The following is a 16109-nucleotide window of genomic DNA, read 5'->3' as shown; positions in this document are numbered from 1 at the left end:
TTTTCCGTTAAAAAAGGACAAAAACTAAAAAGTTATATTCCAATAAGATAACTTAAAAAAATGTTTAGAAAAAAAAAAACTATTAATTTACTAAAAAGCCAAGAGGGGCGGAGAAGAAGCTTTTGGTGGTGGAGACAAAGTTTTCCGCATAGGGTCAGAGATGAATTACGTGTAGGAGACATGTGTTATGTTTGCGAATGAATATAATGGTATTTTAGATAATAAAACCATATATTTTAACCTTTTATCCTTTTTAGAATATTAGTTCAAACTAAATATATTTTAACCTTTTGTCCTTTTTAGAATATTAATTCAAACTAAATGGAGTTTATGAAATAAGATTTTTAAGAGGATATTCTTGGAACAAAACTCTTCAATAAGTAACTAATCTTTAATTTTCCTTAAAAAATTTGTGTGGAAAAAATGCCGCAAACAATGCTCAACTGAACTCCGCAGCTAGCAATTCAAGGCCCAGTTGTTGGAGGCCCAGTATTTGGAAATATTTGGGTTGATAGTTCTTGGGCTTTTGAAATTCAATTTGCTGTAGTGGCCCGGTATACCGCTGAACCCAATCACGGTCCCCAACCCAGCCCTCTTTTTGTGGGCTTATGGATTTGAGTTTGGCGTATTAATAATTTAGTAGTAACGGTAAATTGTTTTGTGTAACTCTGTTTGCGCTTGCATTCGATCCCAAACCATGATAAAGGAGATGGGTTGCGGTAGGTCAATAACCTACAGCCAAACTTATGTTCTTCCATTCAAAATGTTCTTCATTCCACTTTTTTTTACCATCTCTGTGTACACTTATTTCACTGAGGAATGAGGATTGCAATAACAAATTATGAACAAGGGATAAATAAGAAAATGTATTGTCTTTCAGAGCTCCCATATTCATATGGTGTTCTAGCTTAGATATACAAGCTCTGTCTCATATCAACATCCTTATCTAGCAGAGAGTCCTGCATAATCTGTTGGTGCATATGGTACAAACGAGTCTGAAAAATCTTTTTTTTTTCTTCTGGGTTCACATCCTCGCGTCCTTGCAAAGCTGGTCATTGTACCATATGTGAGTAGTGTTGCTTACACATGATCTCTTGAAATGTAGACGTATGAAGAGTCCAACAGATTTTTCAATAATGCAGACTCAAAAAATGTTCTTTAGATTTTGATCACCTTTGCATCAACCCGAAATGTTAGTACTACGATTTGATATGGACGCAAGAAGAAAGTCCAGTTGCATTGATAGGAATTTTACCAAAAAAATGAGATAAGATGCATTATAGAAATAGGAAAATATTACAAGGAAAAAAAAAATCAATAAACTTTGAAGGACAAAGCCATTTAGAGTTTGGAGAGCTTATTGGAACTTATTCATCACAAAATAGTAGCAACGGTTGATGCATACTTCGATGAGGTAAAACCATACTTTTCGCCAATATGGATTTATGAATAGGACTATTGTCATGCCCAACAATATCACAGCGTAAGCCATTACAAAGCTTACCCAGAAATCAATCACGTCCATGAAACTATCGTTCTCGCTTGTAGTTGGAGATGCAATTTTAGTCTCGTCATAGCTATTATTTAATGGGAGGCCCCAAAGATCCAAGAATCGAAGGCTATAAAGTTTGCAGAATTCTGGTGGAATAGGACCCTCAAATTGATTATCAAACAAAACTATTTCCCACAAGTTTGACATATTAGCTATCCAACTCAGAAGTCTGCCAGACAAAGAGTTACAACTGATATCCAATGTTGCCAAATATACGAACGATGAGAGATCAGTTATCTCCCCAACAAAGTTATTGCCATCCAAGGACAACATGTTCAAATGAGCAGAATCAAACAAGTTAGGAATGAAACCAGAAAAATTGTTATTTGAGAGTTTGATGAGCTTCAATGGAGTATTAGCAAATTGCACTTTTATTTCTCTAGAAAGTCGATTATTTGAAAAATCCAAAAAAATCAAGGATTTCATGTCACCTAAACTTGGAGGGATGATACCTTGAAAGGAATTCTTGGATATATTTAAGAGCACTAGATTTGGAAAAATGAAAGATACATTTGACGGAATGAGACCCCTTAACTTGTTCTGGGATATATCCATCAAAGATATGTTTGGATTAGGAAGTGATGGCCATTGAAATCGGCCCACAAATGAGTTATTGGACAAGTAAAACTCTTCTAATATTGTATTGTTATCAAACAACCAACAAGGAAATGCTCTAGCAAATTTTGAATTGGATCATTATTTGATTCATAATTTTATTAATTTCTTCATTTTCAACAATGACTGAAGAAAACAAGAAAAACTATTGAATTAAGAAATGAACGTCAATTTCTTTGTGGGTGTGAGTAACGAGCTTTTTCTTCCTTTTTTTACCTTGATTGGGTAGAGTGTCTTTGAGACTACAATTACGCAAATGCAGAACTCTGAGATCTTTGTGAAGGCTAGAAGAGTCTAGAAATAGTTCTTCGAGAGTACTCAAATTAAACAACTCTGCAATGTGCATGTCAATTATAAATCCACTTCTCTCACGAGGGGATCCTCTAAAACCTGTCTGAACCCCACTTTCCTCTGCTAAAGTGTTTTTTTTTTTTTCTCTCTAATTATTTCTTCAAAAATTTTGGCTGATTCTCTTCCACATGGTCTACACCACCTCACGTGCATAGCCATTCCCCAGAAAGTTAAAAATGGTGATCATATGAACTCAACCCACCTTCATGTGAAGAATCCATAACTTAACCTCTCCAATCTCCATACACCAGTTTTAACAAGCTTTTTTAAGTCTACTTCCTCAACCTCTGAGTATCCAATCTCAGTCCTATTAATGCCAAACACCCTACTTTCTCCATCCTAAGCTGAAGATAGTAAACAAAGGACAATGCAAAGACACAATGACCAAAGAGATTCATGTCAAAATTAAGCTTTAGAGTTGTAAGCAATCTAAAAATGTTCACAGCACCAATACGTTCAGTATTTAATCTCCTCAGTCCATCTAAGCAAGTCATTTTTAGACCAAAGAAGGGTAGAATATTATAGTTCTCAACATTATATTACTTTACATCTGTGTCAGGCTATCACCATCTACAGTATTGTTTGTATAGAAGGTCTATATAGATTTGATTAACAACTGAAGAAATCATCAAGGAATATGATAAAACCAAATGATGCAAACCGAGTTTCAATGCTTCTGAGCAGAGAACATGATGAAAGATTGTTGAACTTTGCTTGTGTAGTTGGTAAATCCACATGATGTGAACAAGTCCTCAATCTCTTCTTTAGTGAAATAGTTGTAGCTCTGCAAAGCCCTCTGCCAAATAAATGAAACCTCAGATACAGCTTGATAGAAATTATTTAGGTCCGTAGAAGGATGCTTTGGAGAACCCTAAAACATGTACAAACAAGATCTCCACAAGAAAGAATAATGGGATGGTAAATCTAACGATATTGTCTCTGGTTGTTGGGCAATTCAAAAGGCAACCAAGTCCTTTGAAGAAAAAATCAAATAGGCAAATGCAGATAATGCATACACGGATTTGAACTTCCAATATTGATTATGATGGATAAAAGATCAACCGACAAACTATTTGTTATTAGCTAGGAATATACTTTATCGCGGATTTTCAATTTTTAAATGCCGATTCAACTCCTGAAAAATTGCGACCGTCCCTCAGATTGCAAATCATTTTCTTACAGGGTAGCAAGCTACCCTGTGTTTTGAAATCTAAACTATACAGTTATGGGAAGTAGCAAACCATAGGACGGGCGCTTTATATATGAGAATATTCACCATACGAAATGAGGCATAGCAGCATGTACATCCGCAATCAATAAAATTAAAAACCCACTTGTCAGGAAGAAGTAGGACCTGTTGTAAAGGCCGTAAAAACCAGGGAATAGATGAAGAGCTAAAAAGAAACGTGGTTCCAACAAAAACTCCACCACTTCTCAAAATACGACAGATTTCAGCAGCCTGATATACAAAAGCGACTCATTAGCTGAGTGTAAGCATGCAAGCATATAATCAGATGTTGTGCAAACAATACACATAAACTGGAAACTAAAATTGAACAGTTCAGGATGAGAGCAGGAAGGTCAGCAAGAGTAACTGTATAAGCTAATATATCAGAAACATGAGACTGATATGCACTTGGTGTGACCCTAAAGACATTCTGCTCGCTTATCATATCTAACAAAAATATTCCACACACAAATAAATCATAGCTATGCATCTGTAAACTGTTAGCAAGCTATCCAAAAATGAATGTCATGGACTAATGTAATGCACCTTTCAGAAAGTTTCCCAGGCTCCAGCAGACAGGGGCTGGTAGCTGTGCAGCTTTACCCTATGCAGAAAACATCTCTGTTCCACTAAACCAAAGTGCCTAGCACTTTGCTTGATAGACTATATAGTATATACCTGACATGAGAACTCGTCAACCTTTTAATGGCAAAGATCAACATTCACATATTGTTTCTGGCTACCATCAAAACCCGTCGTTAAACTATGAAATGACACGAAATATAAAATAAAAATTAAAAAAATGCTACCAAATTCCTTAAAAGGATTAGTGAAAAGAATGCAACCATGTTTGATTTTCAAGCTATAATCATGCTCAAAGTCATAACATAAGGCTAACAGAACCCCCTAACAGCAAAAAACAAGTATAACTGTGATCTTAAAATAATAATGGAAGAAGAATGACCATAAAAGAATACTATAGCATCAATTATTAACTAAGCAAGGTGGGAATAATGTCAGTTTTCCATTCTCAAGACATTTTAGATCATCATATCTGCTCCTCTTAATGTCTACATGCATCAAAATTCAAACAACGAAAGAGACAATAGTACAATACTCACTGCATTAGAAGGAGATGGCCAGCAATGTAAGGCTGCACCAGCATGAACAGCATCAACTGAACCTGATCTGAAGGGAAGCCTAGAAACATCTGCCCTAACAAGAGCAAGATTGCTATCCAATTATACATAAAAAAAATGAATTAGATCATCCCTCAACAATAATTAAAGTAACTCAAAGCATAAAACATCACTATCTCAATCTATAAGTTAAATTCAAATGAGGAACGATCTTACGTGGTTGAAAGCGTATCATCTTTCTTTATGAAATCATAACATTGGTGAAGCATGTTTTCAGAAAAGTCAAGTGCAACTACTCGAGAATAGCTGCCTGATTTGGCAAATTTTCGGGAAAACAAACCACTCCCACAGCTAATATCTACCAAAAGACCACCTTCTGCAGGCTTGAAAAATTCCTGAGCCATTTTGAACTGCGTAGAGAGCAGCAGAATATAAGAATAAGCACCAAATGAACTAATGAACTCCATAAATGAAGGAGGCCAACTCGGGGACAAAACACAGTTGTTTCCTTCATCAGGCCAAATCTTTTTTAGACAGAATTAACTACTCTTTCCATGTTATTTAAGACCTCAGAAAAAAATCAATACATATTAAAGTAGTATCTGCTAAAGCTCTCATTCTGCTTGAGAAATACCTCTTCATCAGGACCAGGAAAGCCACTTTGACTAAAATTTTGACGCCACCCTCTTTCATATAGAAAAGAAATAAGCGGACCCCTGAAAAGGTTGAAAAAGAGAAAAGAGGTAAATCGAAGTTATACAACACCTTCAAGAACAGAGTCATACAACACTTACTATTATCTACTTATTAAGTTATTATAATTGGGTTAGTTTCTCATCCCATCACATCTAACGATGCAATTTTGGGAGATACTTATTCTTTGTACCGCAAAATTCCATTGTTTCCCTAATTCAAAAGACTTTTCCATACCAGACAAAAAAAAAAGAGAGAGACTACTCCATTGATGTGTAAATGCTGATGCAAGTGGAATTTGTGAAGGAGTACCATCCTGTGATTCTTTCTCTTGAACTACCTAGACCTCATGCATGGGGTTTGGTTGGATTGATTGATATGGGAGCATGCAGCATACATGTGCAGGGGTTAATGAGTATGTATATGTGTTTGTATCTTGTGTTACTTCATTTGTTTATCTATACATAAATATTAGAGAAAAGTTATAAAGTGAGAGTATAAATTGATGAAATGAGATTTTTGAATTACCGGAAAAACTCCGTACCATCTGGTTTAACTTCAGTGTAGTCCTTCATTCCAGCAGTGATAGTGAGATCCAAGTACACGTTTTTGCTGGAGTATGATTTGTCGCACTTTTCACACTTGAAACCAGACCTGTAGATTGCTGGCCTGCAGATTTTGTAGTTATAAGTCAGACTCCGAGTCTCCAACCAAACAAAAAAACACACAACACCATCCAATTGCAGAGTTTGAGGAAAAAAATATAAATCTCTCCCAACTTACAAGTTAAAACCTGGAGGCCCTTTTCTTATGAGTGGTTCATAACAAATTGGGCATGCAAACAACTCAGCCTCATATGCTTCCTTGTGAGCAGTGCTTAATTCCTATAAATAAAGTTTCATATTAGTTAAAATATACAGCATAGAGGAATAAGGAATGCTGTTAGAAACAACATTATCTGTTTATGCATATGCTGATCATCTGTAAATTGCATTCCAGGAATTGAGAGTACAGAAATTCCTCCATATAAAATACACTTCAAAACACCTCATATTGACTTATGTGATCTCAAAGACCTAATCTTTAACCTTCACCACCAATTGAACAAACTCAGAAGGAAAAACCGAAAGCTGTAATCCACAAACACACGCATATCCAAAAGGACTAAAGGAGTGACATTTTTGGAAATTCAATTACTTTGCTTTCCTTTAATTTTCTGAGTAGCCAAACAAACTTGAAACGAAAATCCAAGTTGCTCAACAAGAGAGTCACAATCTCATCACACAAAGAATTATCTCTGGCAATGAAGTAAGATAAATAAGAAGAGTATTACCACCGACTTTACAGCAACAGCAAAGCTCGCACGAATAGCAGCGGATGGAAACCGAGCTGAAGAACACTGAAGACGAGGACGGAATCTGGAATTCCTATGAAATGAAGGGTGTTTGGGAAACAAGGCTTGGTTCAGGGGGGAAGAAGCTACCGCCATGAGAGGGAGAGAATCGGTGAACCTTGGAGGAGCGTTTTCTCTTCTCTAGTACTGGTTTTGGGTGCTTGTTTTTTAGTTTTCCGTTAAAAAAGGACAAAAACCAAAAGTTATTCCAATAAGATAACTTAAAAAAATATAAAATCTATTAATTTATTAAAATATCTTCGTTCCTTCTTCTATTTTTTACTCCACCATATCAGAAGTTCACCATCCGACCATCGTTTTCGACGAACTAATTACCAAAATGAAGCTTTCGATCAAAGCTCAACCATCACCGACAGTCGATTATCGTTTGAATAGTCAAAAAAGCTTCATTAAATATATCCACCGTTTAGAAAAGAGTTACATCCGTCCAATATGGCCAATGCCAGCGACTATTAACACCCCCAATCAACTCCACAGACCAAGACACATCACCTATGAGGTTTTATTGTTTTTTTGAACTCTTTTTTTCTTCTTATGAAATCATATCTGAATCTGCAGATATTATATTTATTTCAAATCTGTTCTGATATGTTATCTGTTTCGAAATTTCAAAACAGATAACATTTCATTAAAGACAAATAACATTTTAACACGACATATAACATTATGACAGATATCAAATTAATCGAAACAGATAACATATCACATGCAGTCTGTAAATCCTAAAAAACCACGAAAATCACTACAAAAAATATTGAAAATAATGATGTGATGATAATCTAACAACAAGATCTATAGGTCCCGTGGTAAGTATGAGTAGATCTAGTTCGAACAACAAAAATCAAGATGAAAAATCACTAAAAAATGTCATAGAACTCTCGAATAAGCCATAAGGAGCGGAGAAGAAGCTTTTGGTGGTGGAGACGAAGTTTCCGGCGGAGGTCAGAGATGAATCACGTGCAGGAGGCCTGTGCCATGTTTGAGGATGAAAATGATGGTATTTTAGACAATAAAACCATATATTTTAACTTTTTTGTCCTTTTTAGAATATTAGTTCAAATTAAATGAATTTTATGGAATAAGACTTTTAAGAGTGTCATTGTTAGAACAAAACTCTTCAATAAGGGACTAATCTTTAATTTTCCTTAAAAAATTTGTGTGGAAAAAATGCCGCAAACGATGCGCAACTGAACTCCTCAGGTAGCAATTCAAGGCCCAACTGTTGGAGGCCCAGTATTTGGAAATATCTGGGCTGATAGTTCTTGGGCTTTTGTGGGCTTATGGATTTGGGTTTGGCGTATTAATAATTTAATAGTAACGGTAAATTATTTTGTGTAACTCCGTTTGCGTTTGTAGTCGATCTCAAACCATGATAAAGGAGATGAATTGCGGTAGGTCAATAACCTACAGCCAAACTTATGTTCTTTCATTCAAAATGTTCTTCATTCCACTTATTTCACTGAGGAATGAGGATTGCAATAACTAATTATGAACAAGGGATAAATAAGAAAATGTATCGTCTTTCAGAGAACCCATTTTCATCTGGTGGTCTAGCTTAGATATACAAGCTCTGTCTCATATCAACATCCTTATTTAGCAGAGAGTCCTGCATAATCTGTTGGTGCATATGATACAAACGAGTCTAAACAATCTTTTTCTTTTCTTCTGGGTTCACATCCCAAGTCCTTGCAAAGCTGGTCGTTGTTCCATATGTGAGTAGTGTTGCTTACACATGATCTCTTGAAATGTAGATGTATGAAGAGTCAAAAATATTTTTCAATAATGCATACTCAAAAAATGTTCTTTAGATTTTGATCACCTTTGCATCAACCCGAAATGTTAGTACTACGATTTGATACGGACGCAAGAAGAGAGTCCAGTTGCATTGGAACTTATTCATCACAAAATAGTAGCAACGGTTGATGCATACTTCGATGAGGTAAAACCATACTTTTCACCAATATGGATTTATGAATAGGACTACTCTCATGCCCAACAATATCACAGCGTAAGCCACTACGAAGCTTATCCAAAAATCAATCATGTCCATGAAACTATCGTTCTTGCTTGTAGCTGGGGATGCAACATTAGTCTCGTCACAACTCTTATTTAATGGGAGGCCACAAAGAAAAAGAAAAAGATTTCCTTCGTAACTGGTCTCATTAAAAGTCCCAAATTGATTTTTCGATGGAATTGGACCTGATAAGTTGTTATGTGCCACAATGAACACCGCCAAAGAGTCCACCTCAGTCAATTGCAAGGGAATTCGACCGTTTAAATCATTGTAGGAAAGATCCAAACTCTCCAGCTGCTTCAAGTTTGAAAATGTTGATGGGATTAAGCCTATCAAATTGTTGTGCGATAAGTTTAACGATCTGACATTTCTTAAGTTTCCGAATTCAACAGGGATTTCACCGGAGAATATGTTACAAGAAAGATCGATTCCATAATGTGATCAAGGATGTATCCCGAGTAAGGAAGTAAGTTGCTCTTTGTTGTAAACTATAACGTTTGTCGTATAGGGGATCTGAAACGACTAGGATCAGAATTTGATTCTTTGAGATTTGGAAGAGTGTAGACATGCGGAATGCTTAAATATCCTTGATAAGACACACTGTTTGGTGTTGTCGATGACAAATTACTTAAGCAGGCATGTATAGGTCCAGATAGATTATTCGAGGAAACAGACTATGGGTATGTTTGGTAGTGAGTTCAAACACTGCAAAACGCACCTCATTGTGTTTTATATGGATGCGTCTGGGTTATTTGTGTTTAGGCATGTGGTAGCAGCAACCTCACCACACCTGAGTTGAGTTTTTTACTAAAGCAGATCACAGCTATGGCCAGCAAAAAAGTGGAAGTTAAACGCACGCGGGACGCTAAACCTTCCGTCAGATACGTTAATGAAATGTCAGAAAAGTCCTCTTAATTTTTTTATTATTACAACTCTACCCTCAACCCTATCATCTTCTCTTTTACCAGTTACAACAAGTCCAGCCGCTCCTCCACTGTTCTCTCCCTGAAGCACGACATCCTCCTGTCAAATGGCATGATTGAGGTAGTTTCCAAAGAGTTTTTTCTTGTTTATTGGTATTTTTGTTCATCAATTCTTGTTATCCGTTCTCTTAACATTTGTATGCGTTTTTTATCGACGAAAATAGCGTTGAAACGTGACATCGGATCGGGTTCGTTTCAGCACATAAAGGGTCTGGATCTCTTTCAGAATAGCAGCAGAGGAGTCGTTGGGTGAGTGTTTGCTTTTCTACTCCGTTAGATATTTTGCTATTCTCCTATATTCGTTCTTTGATAATCATAATGTATTTAGCTGAACTTGATTAATGGTGATCATAGGCCCTGATAGTTGCTTGCGTTAATGCCCAGCTCTTGCTTGGTCTTCGATTGAGGACCATTGTACTAGTCTTTTGTACCCCCCATTAAAAACAAATTATTGACTGAGGGTGAGGGGAAAAAAATCCGTTTGTTTTTAAAGTTGTCTTTTGCTTGTGGCTGAAAGCTAAATCCATATCGTAAAGATTCCCCTCTTGACAATCGATTGAATGGCTAGTGAATTGATGCATAGAAAAGTGGGGATTCGGCCCATAAAACCATGCTCTCCCTTACTTATACAACCGAGCTTTGCCCATGAATCTTGTTCTATTCAATCTGCTTTAACGAGCATCATACATGCAGGAAACATATATATTTTGCATTATCTATATTGCATAAATTAAATGCGGTATACAAGGAACCTGTGTCCTTATACTTACCCTGCCAGGAAAGAGCTTTGCCTATTATGGTCTTGCACTTTGTTCTGTAGGTCTAAGTATGGGTTAATCCATTAGACCATCTCCAACCCAGTTTGTAAATGCAAATGTGATACTGTTTTGTATGAGATACTGTTTTGTATGTGATACTGTTTTGTATATGATACTGTTTTGTGAGATACTGTTTTGTATGTGATACTGTTTTGTATATGATACTGTTTTGTGAGATACTGTTTTGTATGTGATACTGTTTTGTATATGATACTGTTTTGTGAGATACTGTTTTGTGAGATACTGTTTTGATTATGATACTGTTTTGTGAGATACTGTTTTGTATGAAAGACTCATCTCTCTATCTCTAGTTTTTTCAAAAGACCCAAACCCATGTGTATATACATGTACATATATATACATATATATACCATACACCATTTTGGCTGCAATGCTAGTGATTATATGCTACTATTTATCTTTGTCTTTAATTTATGCAATATTTTAGATTAGGTAAAAATGAGTCAACAAAGGAATGATGGATGTGATGAAGCCCCCCAAACAGAGAAGGCAAATTGGGAGCAAGCTTTGACTGCTATTTTCCTTGAAATTTGTGTTGAACGAGTGAAGGCCGGTGATAGACCTAACACTCACTTTACTCGTGATGGGTGGAAGAAAATAATTTCTTCTTTCTTTGACAAGACTGGTAAGCTATATGACCAGCCACAATTCAAAAATAAATGGAACAACCTTAAGAAAGATTGGCGAGTTTGGGAGAAGTTAGTTATAGGGGAGACTGGTTTAGGATGGGATAACACACGTGAAACAGTGGTCGCTGACAATGAATGGTGGGAACGTAAAATTAAGGTAATCCAATTTAGTCTTTTTTAGTTATATTCTAATAAATAACTTTGTCTATATGTTTGATAAATCTCTTTCATTAATCGCAGCAAGACAGAAGGTGCGCAAAGTTCGAAATCATGGGATTGAGAATCGAGAAGCACTTCAATTTCTGTTTGGGGGACAAGGAGCAACCGGGTTATATGCTCTTAATCCATCAGCAAATGAACCTGAAGTTCCAGATGCAGTACAACCTGGAAATGATGATGTACATCTATCTAAACCAGATGATTCTAATGATCCAGAGTATGATGCAGGTGCTGATGTAGGTGAGGTTAATAGTAGTCCTACCCCTCCCGTGCGTGTAGGAAATCCAAGACGAAGGTCAAATGCACAAGGCAATCGGGGTAGACAGAAGAGGCGTGTTAATGATGTCAGAGCTGAGATTAGCCAATCATTTTCCTTACTTGCATCTGCGGTACAGAGTCGCACACAGTCCACAGCCCAATCTTGTCTACATGGTTGCATTGAGGATGTATGTTCTCGATTGGAGGAGATACCTGAGACAACAAATGGTGGTCCTTTGTTAGCTTTTGCCCTGAAGTTGTTTGAAAATAAAGAACATCGAATTTACTTCAATGGGATCAATAGGCCGGAGTGGCAGGTCACTTGGTTGAAGACGAAGTATGAAGAAGTTCATGGACCAGGATCCGCTGATCATCTTTAGGATTGTTGTTTGATTTTCTTGTTTTATTGCTATGTTATTGTTATCCTACTTTCATTATGAAACTGTTGAATGTCATTTCTTATTATTGTGTCATAACTACCACCTGTTACTCTAACATGATTGTATTATGGATATTTTATGTTTCAATTTTTTATGTTTAATGATTCTTATGATTGGATATTTTATCTGTATGTTCCTAATGGGTAAATATATTCAGGTATGGATGACAATAGGAATGATAGCGATGATGAAGAGTTGGAGACAATTGCCATATTTGCAGGGTCAGTATTTTACTTCATTGAGTTTGATCCGTTGTTTCAAGAACATTTGCCATGTTGGTCATCCTCACTTACAGGCCACAAATACATTACCGATCTGATAAAGGGGAATCCTGCAAAAACCATGGCAATTTTTGAGGATGCAAAAAGGTGTGTTTGTCGATTTATGCAACGAGTTAACGACAAAATATGGATTGGTTACTACACGTGAGCTGGGGGCGAAGGAGATAGTCGCAATCTTTGTTTATATTGTCGCACAAGGTGTTGGTAATAGAACAATGCAGGATCGTTTTCAACACTCTGGTGAAACAATTCATAGGCATTTTCACAGTGTACTAGAAAGCCTATATCGCATGTCGAAAGATATTATCAAGCCACGTGATCCCGAATTCAAAGATATTCCTAAGAAAATATATGACGATCAAAGGTATAATTTATGTAACAATATATTTATTCCAATGTATAATTTAAACAACAAATTATCTCTCATCACACCTCAACGTAATTTGTAATTGTCAAACGCAAAACTACATAATTACCTCACCTCAACACAGTTTTTTAATTGACGCGCCAAACACTTTTTTTCATTAGAACTCACAGCACAGCACCACAGTTTTAGAACTCACAGCACATCACCACAGCAGCTGAAAACCCAACACACGCCCAAACAGACCCTATGTTTAATTGTTTCAAGTGGCATAACACAATGGGAATCTTGCCATGGAAATTTTTTGCTGGCAAAAGAAGAACAGTCAAACTGGAGAAGTTACGGATCCAATTTGTTATTGTGCCGCTGAAGTTGTTACCTCCAAGATCCAGAATACTCAAACTAGTGGTATTACTGAAGGCATGTGGAATGGAGCCTATCAACTTGTTTCTGCCCAAAAGGACATGCTTTAGATTTGTCAATTCACTAAAACAAGGTGGTATAGAGCCAGATAAATCATTCCTAGAAAGATCCAAGAATCGAAGGCTATAAAGTTTGCAGAATTCTGGTGGAACAAGACCCTCAAATTGATTATCAGACAACACTATTTCCTGCAAGTTTGACATATTAGCTATCCAACTCGGAAGTCTACCTGACAAAGAGTTACGACTGATATCCAATGTTGCCAAATATACGAACGATGAGAGATCAGTTATCTCCCCAACAAAGTTATTGCCATCCAAGGATAACATGTTCGAATGAGCAGGGTCAAACAAGTTAGGAATGAAACCAGAAAAATTGTTATTTGAGAGTTTGACGAGCTTCAACGGATTATTTTCAAATTGCACTTTTATTTCTCCAGAAAGTTGATTATTTGAAAAATCCAAAAAAATCAAGGACTTCATGTTACCAAAACTTGGAGGGATGATACCTTGAAAGGAATTCTTGGATATATTTAAGAGCACTAGATTTGGAAAAATGAAAGATATATTTGACGGAATGAGACCCCCTAACTTGTTCTGGGATATATCTATCAAAGATATGTTTGGATTAGGAAGTGATGGTTATTGAAATCGGCCCACAAATGAGTTATTGGACAAGTAAAACTCTTCTAATCTTGTATTGTTATCAAACAACCAACAAGGAAATGCTCCAACAAATTTTGAATTGGATCATTATTTGATTCATAATTTTATTAATTTCTTCATGTTCAACAATGACTGAAGAAAACAAGAAAAACTATTGAATTAAGAAATGAATGTCAATTTCTTTGTGGGTGTGAGTAACGAGCTTTTTCTTCTTCTTTTTTCTCCACACAACCAGTTAGATAATTGAAACTCAAGTTGAGAGTTGTGAGTTGTTCAAAGGGTAAAAAATAAGAAACGTTGAGATACCACCACTTCATCTCCGTTACTCCTCGATAAAGAGAGATCTTGGTTATTCTGCCACTAATGGCATTGCACTCTATCATTTCCCACTCACAACACTCGGAAGAATTACTACTTTCTGTCCAATTTAAGCCATAAAAGAAAGGTTTGAGGTGTAAGAGAGCCTCCCTCTCTTGGTCCATACACCCATGACTCCAACCCAACCCATTTAACAGCACCAAAATAATTACCACCACTCCTCTCCAACATTTCAAATGTTCCATATTTGTGTTATAGAATTGCTGGTTCTACATGGATTTATATATATATGGATTTATATGTATAGATGCTAGAAGATGATGCTTGTTGACTTTGGGCACATCTTGACTTGGGGTCAACCAAAACATCATTTGAAAACATATTTTGGCCTAACCACTACTTTTACCATCATATAATGTAATGATAACAATGGAGTTAACAACCCTAATCATTATCATCATCGTATGTCATCAACCCATTAATTTGCTGCCAATTAGTCTCCCTCCTTATAAGTCTTGATCATCGGTCAGTAAGAAACTTTGAAAAACCAATTAATCCGTTGTCATCATCATAGAAAGCTCATCACGCATTTACTGGATCTTTGTCTTCCTATAATTTACAACTTACTTGGTCGCCCCCCAAAGATTTAAAAACCAATTAGTCTCCCTCCTTATAAGTCTTAATTGCTGGCCAGTTAAGTAATTGAAAAAACCAATGTAGAAAATCCCATTATGGCACAACTCAGAGCCAGCCTCCCCACCATCTCGGCCCATTGGGCCGTGGCAGTTCCCAGTCCACCTTCTTGGAAAAGGCGGGACAATGAGTTGAAGACTTGGGCAAGCTTATAAACTAGACACCAAGCCCCTCAACAATCGATGTGGGATTTTTATCCCTTTAACACCTTTTAACACTCCCCCGCACTCGTGGACTGGGTACCAAAGCCCACGACCCAACGAGTGAAAATTTTTTTTATCGGGGACGAGCACACCTGCTCCGATACCATGTAGAAAATCCCACTATGGCACAACTCAGAGCCAGCCTCCCCACCATCTCGGCCCATTGGGCCGTGGCAGTTCCCAGCCCACCTTCTTGGAAAAGGCTGGACAATGAGTTGAAGACTTGGGCAAGCTTATAAACTAGACACCAAACCCCTCAACAATCGATGTGGAATTTTTATCCCTTTAACACCTTTTAACAATCAATTAGTCCATTATCATGCATCTTGGTCTTCCTATCATTTTCAACCGAGCTGAAGAACACTAAAGACGAGGACGGAATTGGGAATTCCTACGAATGGAATGGTATTTCGGGAATAAAGCTTGGTTCAGGAGGGAAGAAGCTACCGCCATGAAAGAGACCTTGAAGAAGCTTCTTCTCTAGTATTGGCTTGAAGTGCTTGTTTTCTAGTTTTCCGTTAAAAAATTTTGTGGAAAAATGTCGCAAACCATGCGCAGCGCAACAACTGAACTCCGCGGGTAGCAATTAAAGGCCCATTGGTCCACTGGAGGCCCAGTACTTGGGAATATATGGCTGATAGTTAGCTATTGGGCTTTTGCAATTTTCACTCAATCAGCTCAAGTGGCCCAGTAGATCACTGAAAGGCCTTCCTCACCCAACCCCCCTTTGGCGGGCTTATGGGTTTAGTATATTAATAGTGGGCTTCAAGGCCCACATCAGATACATG

At 36.9% G+C, this 16109-nt stretch overlaps 2 protein-coding genes across 3 annotated transcripts; one reads left to right on the top strand and one right to left on the bottom strand.

Annotated features, from left to right (window-relative positions):
• Nucleotides 1-3011: 3011 nt before the first annotated feature.
• Nucleotides 3012-7143, bottom strand: LOC119997547 (uncharacterized methyltransferase At2g41040, chloroplastic-like). 2 transcript variants are annotated; one of them, XR_005468032.1, is made up of 9 exons: nt 6915-7143; nt 6362-6462; nt 6107-6247; nt 5520-5601; nt 5102-5295; nt 4868-4979; nt 4293-4424; nt 3873-3977; nt 3297-3314 (listed from the first exon to the last, which is right to left on the bottom strand). XR_005468032.1 is itself a non-coding variant. In XM_038844647.1 (8 exons), the coding sequence occupies exons 1-8, from the start codon at nt 7065-7067 to the stop codon at nt 3186-3188; spliced, it is 1017 nt and encodes a 338-aa protein (XP_038700575.1). In that variant the 5' UTR covers nt 7068-7143; the 3' UTR covers nt 3012-3185. The 2 variants fall into 2 exon arrangements, 1 of the variants encoding a protein (XP_038700575.1); XM_038844647.1 differs by lacking the exon at nt 4293-4424 and having other exon boundaries at nt 3012-3314.
• A 4123-nt stretch (nt 7144-11266) lies between these two features.
• On the top strand, nt 11267-12314 carry LOC119997032 (L10-interacting MYB domain-containing protein-like). The gene is made up of 2 exons (XM_038843804.1): nt 11267-11603; nt 11698-12314. The coding sequence occupies exons 1-2, from the start codon at nt 11267-11269 to the stop codon at nt 12312-12314; spliced, it is 954 nt and encodes a 317-aa protein (XP_038699732.1).
• The last annotated feature ends 3795 nt before the right edge of the window (nt 12315-16109 follow it).

The sequence above is a fragment of the Tripterygium wilfordii genome, chromosome 4, assembly GCF_013401445.1.
Source record: "Tripterygium wilfordii isolate XIE 37 chromosome 4, ASM1340144v1, whole genome shotgun sequence".
NCBI classification, from domain to species: domain Eukaryota; kingdom Viridiplantae; phylum Streptophyta; class Magnoliopsida; order Celastrales; family Celastraceae; genus Tripterygium; species Tripterygium wilfordii.
The sequence above is the reverse complement of the archived record's forward strand: the minus strand, read 5'-3'. Positions and strand labels throughout refer to the sequence as shown.